Below are 12530 nucleotides of genomic sequence, written 5' to 3'. Positions count from 1 at the left end.
ACAAATTCAACACACATTTATAGTAAGAACTCTCAGTAAATTAGGAATAGAGGGGAGCATTCTCAACTTCATAAAGATTATCTATAAGAGCCCTATAAGTAACACCACACTTAATGATGAGAAACTTGAAGCATTCCCACTAAGATCAGGTACAAGACAAGAGGTCTCCTCTCATCCTGGCTTTTTGTTATACTGGAAGTTCTAGCTAAGTCAGCAAGATGAGAAAATAAAGTGAAAAGTATACAGAGTCAGAGGGAAGAAATAAAACTGTCTTTATTCACAGATTTGATTGTCAATGCAGAAAACCCAAAAGAATCAACAAAAAAACTCCTAGACCAACTAAGTGATTATGTCACAGTTGATAGATAAAAGGTTAATATATGAAAGTCAATCCCTTTCCTATATACCAGCAGTGAACAAGTAGATTTAAAAGCAAAACATCCCATTTACATTAGCACACCTAAAAAGTAAATATCTAACAAAAGAAGTACAATGTCTATATGAGAAAAACTAAAATAGTCTGAGAAATGAAGTCAAAGAACTAAATAAATGGAGATATTCCATGTTCATGGAAAGGAAGATACAATATTGTCAAGATGTTAGTTCTTCCCAATTGGTTCTATAGATTCACTGCAATCCTAATCAAAATTCCAGCATGTAAATATTGATAAACTGATCTTAAAGTTTATATGAAGAGGCAAAAGACCCAGATTAGTCAAGATAGTACTGAAGGAAAACAACAAAGTTGGAAGACTTAACACTACTACCTAATTTCAAGACTCACTGTAAAGTTAGAGTAATCAAAACATGTGGTACTGGTAAAAGAATAAATAGGTCAATGGAACAGAATGGACACCCCGGAAATAGACCTACATAAGTAGAGTCAATTGATCTTTGAGGAAAAAGCAAAGGCAATGCAATGCAGATAAGATAGCCTTTCCAACAAAATGTGCTAGAACATTTGGGCATCTACAGGCAAAATAAATAAATAAAAATTTTAAAAATCTAGACACAGAAGACAGACTTTATTCCTTCACAAAAATTAATTCAAAATGGGTCACAGACCTAAGTGTAAAACACAAGGCTAAAAATTTCCTTAAAGATAAAATAGGAGAACTTCTAAGTGATCTAGGGTATGGTGATCACTCTTTAGATACACCAAAAGCATGATCCATGAAATAAATAATTGATAAGCTGAACTTCATTACGATTCAAAACTTTTGCTTGACAAAGTACAGTGTTGAGAGAATAAGAAGGCCCATTCTGCTATAGACTGGAAGCAAATACTTACAAAAGACACATCTGATAAAGGACTTTTTCCAAAATACAGAAAGAACTCCTAAAACTCAGCAGTAAGAAAACAAAGAATCCAATTAAAAAGTGAGCGAGAGACCCAAATAGACATCTTACCAAAGAAGATAAACAGATGGGAAATAAGCATATAAGAAGATATTCCACATCATATATCATCAGGGAAATACAAATTAAAACAACCATGAAATACCACTATACACTTTCAGAATGGCCAAAATCCACCACACTGTCAACATCAAATGGTAGTGAGAATGTGGGGCAATGGGAATCTCATTCCTTGCTGCTGGGAATCAAAATGGTACTGTTACTTTGGAAGACAGCTTGGCAGTTTCTTACAAAACTAAACATATTTTTACCATATGATCTAGCAATCACATTTCTTGGTATTTGCCCAAAGGCATTGTGTGCACACAAGAACCTTTATGGGGATGTTTATAGCAGCTTTATTCATAATTGCCAAAGCATGGAAGCAATCAAGATGTCCTTCAGTAGGTGAGGAGATACATAAATTGTGGTACATGAGACAATGGAATATTATTCAACACTAAAAAGAAATGAGCCACAAAAAGACTTAGATGCATATTATTATGAGGGAGGAAACTTAGGTGCATAGTATTATGAGAAAGAAGTCAGTCTAAAAACTCTTTATATTGTAGGATTCCAACTATATGACATTCTGCAAAAGGCAAAGTTATGGAGATAATAAAAAAAATCTGCAGTTGCCAGGGACTGGAGTGGGGTGGGAGGATAAATAGGCGAGACATAGAGGATTTTTAGGGCAGTGAAAATGAATACATGAATAGATTTGTGTCATTATACATTTGTCCAAACCCAGGGAATGTACAATATAGCAAAAGTGAACTGCAAGTTAAACTATGCATTTTGGGTAATTATGATGTATCAATGTAGGTTCATCAATTGTAATAAATGTATCTTTCTGATGGGGATACTGACAATGAGGGAGTCTATGCATATGTGGAGGCATGGGATATTATGAGAAATCTCAGTACCTTCTTTTCAATTTTGCTGTGAACCTAAAACTACCCCTTCCAAAATAAAATTTTAATAAAAGAACACACTGTTTCTTTGCTCTCAAGTTCTACCTTCCACAAAACACTAGAACACAGTTCAGCCAAGTTCTTTGACATTTTATAACAAAGATTGCCTTCCCTCCAGTTTCCAAAAACATGTTTCTCATTTTCATCTGAAACCTCTCCAGAATACCCTTAATGTCTCTATTTCTAGTACATACATACCTCAAAACCCTTGCAACGTATACCCATTACACAGTTCCAAAGTGGCTTCTTCCATATTTTTAGGTATTTGTTACAACAGCACTCAAGTGGCAGTACCAAAATCTGCATTACTCTGCTTGGGTTGCTACAATAACAACAAAACCCCCATAGACTCTGGCTTAAACAACTGACATTTAATATCTTCCAATTCTGGAGGCTGAAAGCATGAGATCAGAATGCCAGCATGGTCAGGTTTTCGTGAGAGCTCTCTATCTATAAGGTCACTAAACCCACCATGAGGGCCCCTCCCTCATGACCTCAACTAAACGTAATTACCTCACAAAGGCCCCATCCCAAAAAACCGTAATATTAAGAGTTAGGTCAAAATTCAACATATGAATTTCAGGCAACATACCTCAATCATAGCGATAATAAACCTCTTGAAATCCATTTTGTTAAATAAATACAGAAAGGAAATTAATAAAATAACTCATCTATTAATATATGAATAAATGGTACAGATTATTCTACTTGCTCTAAACATATTATTTCAGGGGAAGGCTTATTAGAAAATAAATTTTACAGTATATAAGATTCCACAAAAATCTATGTTTCATATTTACCAGCTGATATCTTATATAAAATTATTTAATAACTAATACAAAACATTGAAAAGATTTTTAAAAGGTGGTTTTATAGCTAAAGTTGCATTTTCTTTTATAATATGGGTTCTAGTAGTTTGCTTCTATGAGTTAATGCTGTTTAAATCTACATGATGAAACAATGTGGCTATAAACGAGTTTACACAGTCATAATACAATTAAGTAATGTTACTGGAACAAAAGAGGACGACATTTACATCTTGTTGTTCTTAAGATTTGGGACTCATTTTTTTCACACTTTTCAGATAAATTATGAGTAAATCTCTCGGAGAGTTACTCATAACGGAGAATGATTGAGGTTTGATCTCATGACCCTGAGACCATGACCTAAGCCAAAACCAAGAGTTGGACGTAACCAATTGAGCCACCCAGGCACCCCTCTTTTTACCTAAGAACTTTATCAGAGTCCATAGTCTCTCATAGTTCACCTCCCCTTCCAATTTCCCCCAACTCCCTTCTCCTTTCTAGCTCCCCTTGTCCTCCATGCTATTTGTTTGAAGCGGCGGGGGGTGGGAGGTTGGGGGAACCAAGTGGAGGGCACTGATTGCATGAAGCACTGGGTGTGGTGCAAAAACAATGAATACTGTTATGCTGAAAATAAATAAATAAATAAATAAATAAATAAATAAATAAATAAATAAAAAGAACTTTATCTGCATAACAGAACATCTGTTTTCCAAACATCTCTGACCTTCATGTGAAAGGCCTTCCTCCCTTTGAATCCCAGACCCCAACCCTCTTCTTTAGCTCAGGATGTTTTATAAGCTTCAATTACCTAGCTGCTTTTTGGGTCTCATGTTTTTATGGAGGTCTAATACATACAAAATTAAATTTTTTTTCTCCTGTTAATTTGTCTTATGACACTTTAATTATTAGAGAAGTCAAATAACCTAGAAGGAAGTAGAATAAATTTTTCTGCCCTTACAATCTATATAGAGTATAGATTAGTAGTTGCCTAGAGCTGGCAGAGATGGGGAAGGATAATAGATAAAGGGTACAGGGTCCCTTTATGAAGTTATGAAAATGCTCCAAAATTGATTTTGGTGATAGCTGCACAATTTTGTCTACATTGTAACAACCATTGAATTAAATGAGAGAATTATATGGTATGTGAATTATCTCTCATTAAAGCTATCACAAAAAAATTAATAGGTGATTTAAATACTTCACACTCAATAACTGATAGAACTAGACAGAAAATCAGCAAGAATATAGAAAAGTTGAACATCATTATTAACCACCTAAACTCAACAGATATATATAGAACATTCAATCCAACAACAGCAGAATACACATTCTTCTCAAGTACACATGGAATATTCTATAGTGTCTACTATCTGTTAGGCCAGAAAACAAGTCTTAATAATTTTTTAAAACCCAGATCATAGAAATTAACTTTCAGAGTACGTTTGGAACATGAGTCAGATTTGGTTATAAGGCTACTATGGGAATGAAGCCAGAACACAGTTCCTATTGATATTCATATAGCTAGCATAACAGTAATGCTTTATAATTAAAACATTTAGTGAGTATTGCTTGAATGAAAGCACTAGATAATATAAGTAGAGAATTTAAGCATAATTTAAAATTATGTATGATAGTGATTTAAAAATTATTTTCTAAAATGATGAATTCTTCTGTATAAGACAAATTTTCAACAAATCATTTTTTATACAAGCAAATACCTTTAAGAATAGAAATGTAAAGAACAATCTTTCATTTTCATTTGCTTTAAGATTAAATTATGATAACCAGCAATGTTATAATGTATCTAAAAACTGCTGGAGAAAACTCAATTCACCTGAGTTTAACAAAAGCATAGATAAGTTATAGGAACACATTAAAATAGTTATTTATATTAAAATCTTCACATGTTATACTAGTATTTGCAAAGAGGAACAGCGGCAATTACTATTTAATAATTTGATTTATAATGAAAAATTCAAAGTTTTAGACATGGGCAAATGGGCAACCTAAACGCATTTATGAAGCCTATTCTTAAAATCCAAGTTATACCACAATAAAAAACACAAATATGAACAGAACAACACATGTAAAACAAAATATCCACCCTTATAATAGAGACTATTGTAATTAATTTTTAAAGTTTCTTTACCTTTATTGTCTGTCTGCTTATTTGATATCGTTGATCAGATACTTGCTGTTGCTGAAGGAGTTTTTCATTGATTTCTTTATATTCTTTGACAGACAATTCTGCTGTTTTTTTGGCATTCTGAAGTACACTGTTTTGTTGTTGTAAGGATACAATACGTTCTCGTAATAAAATAATATTGCTACTTGATTTCTGGGCAGTTATATTTTTCCACTTTTCTCTGTTAACTATAAAAATAATGTTTGTAATATTTTTTTAAAAAACACAGTAAATTAGACATTGTTAATTTCATATACATTCTTACCTCTGATAGGAACTGTTGTATGTGAACTCTTTTGTATATTACCATTCTTCTTTTGAAAAGTTGTTTTTTTGGCATTCTTGTAATGAAAATAATTCTAAATTTGAAGGTTTTATAAAAATTAGATTATTACTCAATAATAACTTCAAGTGAATGAACATAATAAATAATATTATTTCTTTACCTAAAAATATATTTATCTATGCAGGCTAAAAAATTTAAACAGTAAAATTCTATAACTGATACCAAGAACTCATAAATTAACATAATATGTGCATTAAAGTTGAACTAGAAAAAAAAGAAGTTGATCTAGCAAGCACAACATACAAATACAAAAATCAACCCAAAAGTGGTAGAAATTTAACCTACGGACAATTTAAAGATCTATGAGGAAATATAATGAAAGCAATAAAAATAAAATAAGAATATTAAATAACTTATGGCTCTATAGATCACTATATATATACATACATATATATTCACATATACACACACACATATATATGTATATATACTGAAAAATACTGAAAATATATAAAGTACTATATGGTTTCAATGAGTCCTGGTATTACTTCATTCCTCAAAATATTTTTGAAATACCTCATTTGAACTTCTTTGGAGTCAGTATATAAGATAGATTTTTTAAAATGTTTCATTGTTTTATAAAGATTCAAGTGCCAGCGATGTACTAAGCACTATAAAAATGTCCCAAACAGAACTACCAAATTACCAATATTAGTCATCAGGCTTGGTATCAAATTATCTGGACCTAAAATAAAAATAATTGGGCTTCCATTTCCAGGATTATTTCTGACTAGATATTCAGAAAAAAAATTTTTTTAAGATTTTATGTATTTAAAGAGAGAGAGAGAGCATACACACAAGTGGGGCGGAGGGGCAGAGGAACAGACAGAGAGAGAGTCTTAAGCAGACTCCGAGCTGAGTGTGGAGCCTGAGGCTCACCATCATGAGATCATAACTGAGTCAAAACCAAGAGTCTGACGCTCAAGTGACTGAGCTACTCAGATGCCCCCAAAGAAGTTCAGGAAAATCTTAAACATTGAGATCAGCACACTTAAAGTTTTTTTTTTTTTTTTTAACATGGCAAAATGTTAAAGACATCCTGATGTCACAAATGAGGTAGAAATAGGAATCCAAAGACACATGCAACCAACAAAGTGGCCAGGAAAATATATGACAATTGATAATCTTCTCTGAACTTGAAATTTCACGTATATAGCAACACAAAACATAAAAGGCAATGAAAGACAGCCTAAGCCCCCAACTCAAGATGAGAAATTGTAGAATGTAGAATATAGTGTGTGTCAATAGTTTGTCACTCTCTTTTTTTTTTTTTTCCCCTGCATATTATTACATGGAATGGATATATCACTGTTTAACCATTCAGCTATTGAAGGAAATTCTGGTTGTTGCCAGTTTTCAGCTATTAGAAATAAAGTTGTTATGCCCATTCATGTACAGGTTTTTTGGGTAAACACAGATTTCCATTTTTTGGGGATAAGTGTCCAAGAGGCAAATAGTTGGGTTGTATGATAAATGTATGATTAGTTCCTTTTTTTTTTTTTTTTAAGATTTTATTTAGTTGTCAGAGAGAGATAGAGAGGACAGCAGGCAGAGTGGTAGGCAAAGGGAGAAGCAGCCCGATGTGGTACATGATTCCAGGACTCCAGGATCATGACCAGAGGGAAGGCAGATGCTTAACTGACTGAGCCACTCAGGTGTCCCTTTTTTTTTAAGAGTTTATTTGTCAGAGAGAACAGTGGGGAGGAGCAGAGGGAGAGAGAGAAGCAGACCCCACTGAGCACAAAGCCTGACGTGGAACTCGATCCTAGGACCCCGGGATCATGACCTGAGCCAAAAGCAGGTGTTTAACCAGCTAAGCCACCTAGGCACCTCATCCTTTTCTTTTTTTTTTTTTTAAAGAAACTGCCAACTGTTTCCCAGACTGCCCTACCACTTCATATTCACACTAGCATTACATGTGAGTCCCACTCTCTCTGCATCCTCGTCAGCATTTGGTATTCTCACTCTTCATTTTAGCTGTTCCAAAAGATATGTATCTCAACAGGGTCCTAATCTGCATTTCCCTAATGGTTAGCGATGTTGGAAATCTTTATGTGTATTTATTTGCCTTCCATTTATCTTCTCAGTGAAATGTCTGTTCATGTTTTTTACTCCATCTTCTAACTAGATTATTTGAATTTCCACCAATGAGTTTTGACAAAATCTTTAAATATTCAAAATCTGGGTCCTTTGTCACATACACGGTTTGTAACACTTCCTCCAGTGTATGGCATATCTTTTTATCCTCACAAGAGGGCCTTTCACAGACCAAAATTTCTTAATTTTAATTAAGTCTAATTTATTGATATTTTCTTTTAGGGATCATGTTCTTGGTAACATAATCTAAAACCTAATAAGCTAATTATCAACTATTTTTTTGGCTAAGATATAAATACCTTAAGATTCATATTTAGGAAAATAATATCTATTTCCATTTTCAACTATACAAAAGTTTGTAACAAATTGATACTTAAAAATTATTAAAAAGTTGAGTATTTCCACTATATATTTCAAAGAAAAACATTTTCTAAGGATTCAAATTAAATCACTGGTCATGAAATTTAAGTTATAAAGCAAAGATAAAATTAAAAACATAGCTTATAATTAAGTAACACTGTGTCATATACCTTTGGGGTCTTGCCATCTATATTTGAATATATTTGCACCATTTCTTTTCCTTGCATTTGGCTGTCTTCCATTTGGCCACCCTCTTTCTGGTCTCTTCCATCTTCTATAGGACTTATCTTCTGGGATGTTTCTACAATAATTGTTCCTAAATCTTGAGAGGTCTGTCCTTCAGAATCACTGCTTTTAGAAAAAAATGGAACATAAAATTCAGGAAGAAGAGTTGTTAAATGTACCTCTTTTAAGTTCAAGACCAAATACCATTATAGCACATATTGCATATAAAGCTATAAGTTTAATCTGAGCATTTATTGGTTTTCTATGTCAAGAAAATTAGTCTAAATATGTTGTACAGTCTATTATTTCTGTGGATTCCATACATGGCCTCTAACTTATTAAGATGAATAAGTAAGTACAAGTAGGACTTCTTTACCCTGATGGGGCATCTACATTGGTGATTGAAATTTGAACATCATTTAAATGGAGACCTATTACTGCAGTAAAATTAGCAGACTTGGTAAGCAAGCATTGGCCTGGGACTTGAGTTCTGGCTATGTGGCTCTTTCAGTTCCTTACTGTCTCTGGACATCTCTCTCTCATCTGATAAATGTTATATTGTATCAGTGGGTCCTGCTTTTTTTCACAACCAAATGTCCTCTTTATTATAATTCCCATATTTGAAAAGTGTATCCATCAAAGAAAAAGAGTATGCCTATTCAAAAATAGTTCAATATCATAGTTACTTGTCACCCAGATGAAAAGAAACTAAATGTTAAAAATAAATTTCCAAAATTGTAAAATCTCATCAAGAAATTAGAATACCCAGTATCAAATCCCTAGTAATAGCACTTCCGTAGTATTTCTATCAAGTGTTAACTCAGGAAGCACATGTTTTAACAATGCCAAGGGTGGAAGCACTTACAACTTTCTGAGACAGGGCAGAAAGCTTTAACATTTCCAACAGAAAAGTTTTTCCTTCGTCTGGGACAATCTCTGAATTTCTGAGGCTGATCCCTGTTCCATCTCCTATGTCCATTCAATTCTGTAAAATGCCTGGTAAGCTCCAAATATATGCCAGGCACTTTTCCAGGCACAAAGGACAAAGTAGCAAGTGAATAAAGGAGATAAAAATCCCTGCCCTTATGTACCTTTCATCCTAATGGGGTGGGTTCAAATAACAAGAAAAATAAGTAAAATCTCTATTATGTTAACAGCTGGTACTAATGGAAGGAAAATGAAAGTGCTGAGGTTGAGCAGAACACACAAATAAGTCCAATCCCTTTTCCATATGGATGATCTCTTAACTATTTGGATACCGTCATTTGATGCTTGAAACATCTCAAGAAAAACATCCCTAGCTTATTCAAATATTCCTATTATGTGTGTTTTTGAGATGCTTTTCCACCCTGGTCACTCTTGAATATGCTCCGCCTTATCTTCATGGAGCGTTATGTCCAGAATTCAATTTCATATTCCAAGTATACTATGTGAATTCCTTAGTAGAACTCCTGGTAGATGCAGACTAAAATTATGCAAACTTTTCTGACATGTATATTGTACTGTAGACTCATACGAGATTTAATTAAAACCTCCTACAATATTTGTATGTATACTCCTGCAAAGTCCTATATTTTTCACACTGTATCATTGAGCAATTGGCAGTTTCCAGCTAAGTAACGGACCTTGCAGTCTCCGCATTACTCTATCTTCCCAATCTATTGCTATCTTCGGGGATTTTTATTCAATTTTGTAAAGTATTTTCTATACCTTTCAACATCATTTTATTCACAAATTTGACCAACATGCTTTGCTGAAATCCTGCTTTTCTTTCTCAAGGTATTAGCAACTCTTTCTGATGATCACTCATCTCTGAATGAGCATTGATAAAATGTATTTTTGTATCAACACCCACAGAATGAAGGCTGTGCCAGTGGCCTGGCCCACATCAGAAATCTGAATTAAGTCTGCTGCCCTTATGGTAAATACCTTACCATCAAGGAAAAAACCCAATATATACCAATCACTACCCTCCAACACAACTTTAGCCAACTTACCTTACCCTAGACAACAGGACATACTGGCCTTATAAAAAAAAAATCCCTGACCTCCAAGCTAACCATGCCCTGTTTTCTGCACTACTACTACTTCTTTTTTTTTTTTTTAAAGATTTTATTTATTTATTTGAAGGAGGGGCAGAGGGAGAAGCAGGCTCCCACTGAGCACGGAGTCTGACCTGGATCTCGATCCCAGGACTCCAGGATCATGACCTGAGCCCAAGGCAGATACTTAACTAACTGAGCCACCCAGATGCCCCTGCACTACTTCTATAAAACTCCCTCTTTCCCAAAATCCTTAGGAAGTGTGCACCACAGCTTGCTAGGCACAGTACTCTCCCAGTCCATGGACTGTTTTCTCTTGAATAAAGGACTTCAAACTTGTTACGAAATTGTATTATTTTTGTCATTTGACAGCATGTCTTTATAATGCTGTTCAACTATGAGAAATGAACATTCATAAATACATAAATGTTAATAAGCTAATAATTATATGATATAGTATTTTATATACATATATAAAGGACAAGGTTCTATTCTTCTCAGTTTTCAAGTACATTTCTTATATTTCAGACTATGAAAAGCTAAAAGAAATAGAATGTTCTAAAGTCCTGAGCCTCCACTGTGGGATTTCTAATTGTTTGAGAATTTTTTTGCAGCTGATTGATTCCTGAGAATGTTCCGTCAGGCAGGAAATGTAACACTTAATCGTCACAGTATAAAATCAAGTTTTACCACTAAGCAACTTAAATGACAATCTTATGTTTTAAGAGATACTGTGATACATCTCCCAAAATATGTGACCATCTGCACAAGCACTAATATGATGAAATTAGAACTGACTGTGTTACTTAGCTTTCATGTATTTATTCGTGTATATATATACTCACACATGAGTAAACCCCAGCACTTCTATTATGAAGAGTGGAAAGATCACCAGCTGAGACATAATTAGTAGCTGAAACTAGAATTTCCTTGAAGACATAGATAAATGCTTAGTGAGTTTTAAGCTGAGGAGGACTTTATCTCTAATGGCTTTTGAGAATGAAGAAGAAAACCTTAGAAAAAGTAAAGAAGAAATGGGAATGCAGATTTGGTCCTTCTTCCTCACCTTCATCAAATTTTTTTTAAAGATTTTATTTATTTATTGGAGAGAGAAAAAGAGAGATCATGAGCGGGGAGGGGGGTGCAAAGGAAGAGCAATAAGCAGACTCTCCACTGAGCAAGGAGCCTGATGCAGAACTTGATTCCAGGACCCCGGGATCATGACCTGAGCCAAAGGAAGACACTTAAGTGACTGAGCTTTCCAGGTGCCCTGTTTTTAAGTTTTTATTACCTGCCTGAAGACAAGGGACTTGACCCAATGATCATTTAGAACAATGGTTCCCAAACTAGTCTACATATTGGAATTAGTTGGAGAGCTTCAAAAAATCGTGAAGCTTGTATCTCACCACAGAAGTTAAGATTTAATTGTTCTGGGGTGTGGTCTGTGTAAAGGCCACTTATAGGCACTCAACTTGAACAATGGAAAGCTGACTAAGGTAGAAGGGCCCACAGCAACCCCGTGGCTGAATACAAACAGGCCTATTAGGCACCCTCAAAATATCCATATAAGCGCTAGCTGACCAAGGATGACCTACATCCAGACACAGTACCAGAAAAGTTAAATTCCGTATGTTCCCATACTTCCTCACCTTCCCCATTTAACTATAGCTCCCCACCAACTGCCTCATGCCAGACAGTCTCTCCTCCACAGCCCTGCTCACAACTCCCTCCAGGTGTATCCAATACTATTTCTCTCCCTTTTGTTCTGCCTCAGATGAATTCTTGGCTCCACATTTGGTGGCCCCCATCCAATTGGGAGATCCCAAAGTCTGAGCTTTGGAATTTTTTTTTTTTTAAAGATTTTATTTATTTATTTGACAGAGAGATCACAACTACGCAGAGAGGAAGGCAGAGAGAGGGAGGAAACAGGCTCCCTGCTGAGCAGAGAGCCTGCCATGGGGCTCAATCCCAGGACCCTGGGATCATGACCTGAGCTGAAGGCAGAGGCTTTAACCCACTGAGCCACCCAGGCGCCCCTGAGCTTTGGAATTTTTATAAAATCAAGGTAATCCTAACAGAGCCAAGTAGGTTTGTACC

The 12530-nt window shown here is 34.7% G+C and overlaps 1 protein-coding gene across 2 annotated transcripts in view; it reads right to left on the bottom strand.

Annotated features, from left to right (window-relative positions):
- Positions 1–12530, bottom strand: part of LOC111156613 (centlein) — a 288532-nt gene that overhangs the window by 66536 nt on the left and 209466 nt on the right. For both annotated transcript variants that reach the window (XM_022517606.1, XM_022517607.1), the window contains exons 16-18: positions 8337–8517; positions 5629–5722; positions 5328–5551 (exon numbers count right to left, since the gene is read on the bottom strand). In XM_022517606.1, coding sequence (XP_022373314.1) covers positions 5328–5551; positions 5629–5722; positions 8337–8517 — 499 coding nt within the window. The remainder of the gene's footprint in view (positions 1–5327; positions 5552–5628; positions 5723–8336; positions 8518–12530) is intronic.

The sequence above is a fragment of the Enhydra lutris genome, unplaced genomic scaffold (assembly GCF_002288905.1).
Source record: "Enhydra lutris kenyoni isolate GAN:26980312 unplaced genomic scaffold, ASM228890v2 scaffoldscaffold47, whole genome shotgun sequence".
Taxonomy (NCBI): domain Eukaryota; kingdom Metazoa; phylum Chordata; class Mammalia; order Carnivora; family Mustelidae; genus Enhydra; species Enhydra lutris.
The sequence above is the reverse complement of the archived record's forward strand: the minus strand, read 5'-3'. Positions and strand labels throughout refer to the sequence as shown.